This window comes from Megalobrama amblycephala, linkage group LG18, assembly GCF_018812025.1.
Source record: "Megalobrama amblycephala isolate DHTTF-2021 linkage group LG18, ASM1881202v1, whole genome shotgun sequence".
Classification (NCBI taxonomy): Eukaryota; Metazoa; Chordata; class Actinopteri; order Cypriniformes; family Xenocyprididae; genus Megalobrama; species Megalobrama amblycephala.
The window spans coordinates 21,737,134-21,743,133 of NC_063061.1; the positions used below are offsets into that span (position 1 = coordinate 21,737,134).

Sequence of the window (6,000 nt, forward strand, 5' to 3'; positions counted from 1 at the left end):
GTAAATTTTACTGGGATTTTTTTTACAGTGAAGGGCCTCTCATTTCGACGTAATGATTGGTTAGATCACCTGTCAATCAAACTCCCGGCGAGGACATTGTCGATCGTGCTTGTCATGGTGTGGCGCCCTCATGTGGTCTGGCGCCCTGGGCAATTGCCCAGCACTTCCGCCGACCCTGCAAGCAGTGCAGGACATTGTGTCACCTGAGATGAGCAAGTTTCTGTCTCTCTTTGAAAATGCAATGGATCTAAAAGCATGAAGATCATTATCAGTACATCATTACTTTGTTCCTCAAATTTCCGTTTTGGTGGCTTAATGTGAGGAATATTCCACATATGTGTCACCACATGGAGTCCGGAAGAAAAAAAACTTTAGGCATCCAATATAAACATCAGATGGAAAATTTTCAGCTGAAGTAAAAGCTGTTAGAAGAAATACAAGATGTTTTCTATAGAGTTTCAATGTGTTTGATTTTAAGTGTTCACATCACTTACGTCAACGCCAGCCAAACTACCATATTTACAATTTGATAAACCAATCTTTACACATATTTGTCACATTGTGAGTGTTTATTTTGGACCTTGTATCTAAAATGATAAAACTCCAATTGTGCTGACAACAACTTGTTTAAGGACCCACATTCAAATACACCTGCATTGTCTGACAGTATAGAGTGTAGGATAAACATCACCAAAAATAAAACATCTAATGCCACCCCCAAGCACTCACAAGGAAATGATGCAAGCGAACACAAAAATCTCCAAACTCAGCCTCCCCAAGGATCTACCCCGGCTGCCCTCTTGTTATTGAAAATGTATGTGGTTACGAAGATCCTCCCTCCTTTTGACAAATTTATGAGTGTTTGAAAGATTAAAACATGACCTTTGTTGGGGTTTACCGGCAAACGCTGCACATACAGACTTTACAGCAAATCGCAAACCTCTGAGGGAAATTACACAAACACCTGTTCACACTTATGCATAAACACGGCACAAGCTTCTTATCCTTGTATTGAAAATCCCAAGCTACCGGGAAAGGGTTGGCATTCCATCTTACACCTATGACAAACGACAAGAGGATTCCATCATCCTAACAAGCATCTTCTGATCCAGCTCCATTCCCAGTCCCTGAGGATGAGCAGACCTGGCCCTTTCCACTCTCTCGCTCTCATAAATACTCTCCTCCAACCAGGTTCATGACAAGCTCTCACAACATGACAGGCTCAGAACATTTCTCCGGGGACATCAGTGATGCATTCTGGGAAACGTATGCCTTGCTGTTACAGTACAAGATACTTGTGGACACGGCAATGCATCACCGGTAACAGATATCCCGAGTAATGTTCCATTGCTCGTAGTCAATCATTGGATGCGCGACATACAAAAAGCAAACAAAAGAGTCAACATTGCAGATTCGAATCGCGGTTCTCCTTCATATGTGCACAGATGTCAAAAAGCATACTGTGAGAGTCTGCCTAACGATATGGGACGATAAATTAAACATTGCTTATGTTCAGATGGAACACGCTGCCTTTATTCATAACTCATGCCATCAGAGAACCTCTCTGGAGACTTTAAAAGCTACTCGAACTCATTACCATATGTGCTTCTATCACTGAATCAGGCACAGTTACATCTCCATCTATTGCCGCCCAGGGCTACATTTCCGTTCTGTGTCTCACATCAACTTTATTAAAAAAAAAAAACCACAATACATTAAAGGAAAATGACATTTAACGCTCTGACCACAGGCAATGTGGCAAACGCTGTAATAGTTTGGGTTTGTTTATGGTTTTCAATAACAGCTTCTTTCTGACAGGTACGGTGCATTTCTGAGCGCGGATGTGAAACAATAGATGATGTGAGCGCTTGAGGCCGTGTAAGTGAACATGACAGATGATTGGATATTTTAATGACACGATTTCATTTGCATATTAATGAATTCCCTCAATGAACCAACAAAGCGATATCTCCGAGAGGAACGGATATATCTTATGCAATGCTGGTGAGGAGAACTCATTAATTATGAATGTTAGGCCGGTTCAAGCTGATTTCCATAGTTTAAGGAAAGAAGGAGGATCAAATCCTAAGGGCTAATTTGCTAATAGACTTGCAAATAGTTTATCATAATGGACGATAAAATCAGGAGGTCAGATAGCAAACATCAGACGACTTTAAGATACACAGCGAGAAAGAACATTCTGTATTGATCAAATTACAACACTTGAAAAGCCTTATCTTTAGGATTTAACACTTTAAATGCACCACATCTTATCGCATATCAAACAAATCAGGATATAAATGGATGATGTATGAACTCATAGGAATAAACCCTGGGAGAAAACAGCTAAGACAATTTCTCAGCCAGCCTATATGAACGGATACACAAAACGGATCTCAGAAGTGGCCCTTAGGGGTGCCTCAGGTAATAACAGCACTCCTGACTGATGACAAGACTATCAACCTCAAATTGTCCAATCCATAGCATCAGCTTTCTTTTAAGTGTATCACTTGAAATTTCAGATGCCACACGTAGGATCTCTTTATTCGGAAGGGCAAAAAAAAAAAAAAAAAAAACACACTGGCAATTAATGAAATGCTAATTGGACACTTGTTTATAAACATCCAATTAATCAATCCTAGTTGAACATCTTAATGATAGTTATTGTACTGTGTCTTGGTGCCCTGTCCACCTCTTCACTGAGCATCAATGACTCTTAACATAAGATAATTGCTGCCTTGCTTCTGCTTTCGCTTCAAAAAACATGCAACATTAATCTTTGATAAAAGTACCAAACAGTATTTATCATTTTAAAAGGAAATCTATAGCTAGGACACCGATGTGATTTTCATTCACACATTACACTAAAATGTAAATGCTAAAGAAAAAAAACGGTAGCTTTTGCCAGAAGCTCACCATTTCAAAAAATACAGTGACAACGGCATTTACAGGTATTTTGGTGCTTATATTTTACAGTCCATATAGAGCTAAAATATCACATGAGTAAAATTATACTTTTCATGAACCATATTAAACACGTAGACAGCGCACAGTGTTACTCACATAAAACAGCATCAAAGTAACACATATGATATGACACTAAAATAATGCAATAACCATGACCTAAACAACATAAAACATAACAAAACGCCTTTTTAGTTGTATAATATTTTACAGTAAAACTATTTAAACTGCAGCGTACTTAAGTACGCACTTAAGCAGCTTGTAATTTAAGCAATAATATGTAAACTGTTCATTAAAGTGTTATGCGCTTATCAATCAAGAACAGGACTGGTGAAGAACAAGCGCGCAAAATCAGATGGAAAGGCGCCTTTCATGCCTGTTGCGCTGCGCATATCATGGCACGCACGCTTGGTATTCGCACTCCAATAAACAAGCTTCATTCAAACCGAAATGATGAGAAGGTTTCCAGACTGCTGATATCATTTCATATTTTTACAGACATTTACAAAATGCATCGCGCGCAAATTTGCTTCGGCACTTGATTTTACAGTCGCTTATGCCTATTCAAGCGTTTGGCACAGTGATGAGACTGAAGCGCATTACTTTTACATGCGTGTAGGTAGTTTTACGTAAATTAGCATCTATTACGCATTCTTCATTCTAAAGCCTAATTGAAACTGGAACAGTCGTGTCTTGCGTTTAAAAAAAAACTTATATACAGTCATTATAGAGCATCACACAGTGCAGATGTATTCATACAACGATGCTTCAGAGTCCACGAACTCTCCAGGACAGCTAAATGCGGGGCTATAAAAGTATATCGTTAGGCTTTCGTAAACAGTTGAGTTCTCTTACCTCTAGCCATCGCATAGGGCAGCAGGAGAACCAGGACCGCGAGGAAGCCAAAGCAGGAGTATCGTCCCTTCTTCCCAAAGCGTCCCATCATCACTGCGCTTCTCTCCTGCGTCCCCAACTAAACCGGGGAGCCGCTCGCATGTGCCGCTCTCATGCATGTGCCGTGCGTTCCCGTGGCTTCAGTAACAGGTCCCTCCCGTAGCGATAAACCCGAAGTTCTGCGTGAATCTCTCTCATCCGCGCGCTGAGTGAGTGTCTCGCGCATCCGTGAGACTGGAATAATGAAGCCGGTACGCGCTGGCCAATAGCGGAGGGTGATTGAGGGCGGAGGGAGCGCAGCGGCTGTCCTTCACCCTGCTGCTCGGATGCGCTGCGAAGTGACCAGATGTGCCTGAGTAAGAGATGATACATGAGCATACATGTCAGATGTCGGGTAAATTCGAGATGACATATGAACAGCTGGTTGTGTTACACTGATTTCATCACAGATCGTGTCGGGCTCCTGGGGGCCACTGAGATGAGAGCAACGCTGCACACCAGAGCAGTGGCGGCGCGTCTCTCGTGCGTAATCTGTGTGGAAGAAGAATGGATGTTTAATTAAGCATCGGGACACGGGAGCGAGAGTGTTGTATATAAACAAGTAATTGATATCTATAGTAATTTACTTCAGTCAATAATTACCCAGTTCCTTTATTTTGTCTCCACCAATGAAAAATGTTTTAAATAGCCTCAGTGCTGGTCCTACACTTCTGGGGGGTAAACTTTTGTGAAGGGGCCCTTGTCGAATTTTTGGTTTGTCAAGACTAAATAAAAAATTTAATCGTTTCAAAAATACATGCCTTCTTCGCTCTTGGCACATTTTCTTTTCTCTCTCCTTCGGACTTATTATGGAAGCCATACAGCCATATGTCAAGACGCATGTCATTATCTGCCACACTGCATGATGTCAGAGTCCAAAACATGTATTAAATAAATATAAATCATTACGTAGGCTATTATAAAAAATAAATCACATGCTAAAGTAGAATCTGCATTTATATTTGCACATGCAGTCAAATCGATTAATCGTGATTAATCAACATCTGACATCTAACACATACAGATATATACGTACATATTATATATTTATAAACTTTTATGTGATATGATTGCAATTAATTGATGTGAGAGCACTAAAAAAAATATGTTTTTTCAACACACCTTGCGTATAGGGAGGACCGGTGTTGTGCTGAATTTTGCCCCCCTGCTTTTATTAGATTATTACCCCCCTAGTATTGGTAGGTTTAAGAGTAGGTGTGGGGAAGGGTTTAGGATTAGGGGTGGGGTTAAGTGAGGGGGGTAATACTTTGGCAGGGGGTCGAAATTCGGCACATTGAATAGGCTAAGCCAAACTGTCAAGCTGTGTGTTGTAGGCTACAGACCAAAAGCAGGTGTGGAATCCATGTTTAAGTGGATCAGAGATATCCCATTCCTGCTTAAAGCTTTCTGTAATCAGTGGACTCCAGGGGCCAGATGTATAAATATTGAGTATGCACAAAATGGGCATTTAAATATGCGTGTATTTCACCACACACAAATCGGAATTAATCAAAAATAAACTTAGCATAAAGATGCGCACCGCCCGCACAGTCTACACCATGTATACACACTCATTTTACGCTTTTTCACTGTATGTTTCCCGCAGACTGTGAGAAACCAATTTTAAGCGATCATTGAGAAAAATAAACATATGCTCTTAAATTTGAATTGTCTTTTGTACAAAAACAAAATATAAATAAATAAATAATACATGCCTTGGTAATATGGCCGTTAATAACTGAAAGGCTATTACAGTTTGAGGTTATTTTATATTACACTGATCATGTTACTGTGAATATAATTAACCACAATCACTTTAATTCTATTAATATAATGGTTATTATAAGCTGCTTGTAATCACACATTGTTTGGCTATTTTTATTAGTATAGGCTGTAAAAGAAAATTCAAGACTGGAAGGACCAAATGAGCAAGTTTAAAGGATTAGTCCACTTTCAAATAAAATTTTCCTGATAATTTACTCACCCGCATGTCATCCAAGATGTCCATGTCCTTCTTTCTTCAGTCGAAAAGAAATTAAGTTTTTTGATGAAAACATTCCAGGATTATTCTCCTTATAGTGGACTTCAGTGGCCTCCAGACGG

The 6,000-nt window shown here is 39.8% G+C and overlaps 1 protein-coding gene across 3 annotated transcripts in view; it reads right to left on the reverse strand.

The window, feature by feature from the left end:
* unc5da (unc-5 netrin receptor Da) overlaps positions 1-4,386 on the reverse strand; it is a 247,173-nt gene extending 242,787 nt beyond the window's left edge. The window contains exon 1 of one of the 3 annotated variants that reach the window (XR_007181237.1): positions 3,820-4,384. Coding sequence is in view for 2 of the 3 variants with exons in the window: in XM_048165904.1 (XP_048021861.1) it covers positions 3,820-3,910 (91 nt within the window). In the remaining variant the exon portion in view is untranslated. Of the gene's footprint in view, positions 1-3,819 lie in introns of all 3 variants that reach the window. The other 2 variants (XM_048165904.1, XM_048165905.1) reach the window with 2 other exon arrangements.
* Between the last annotated feature and the right edge of the window lie 1,614 nt (positions 4,387-6,000).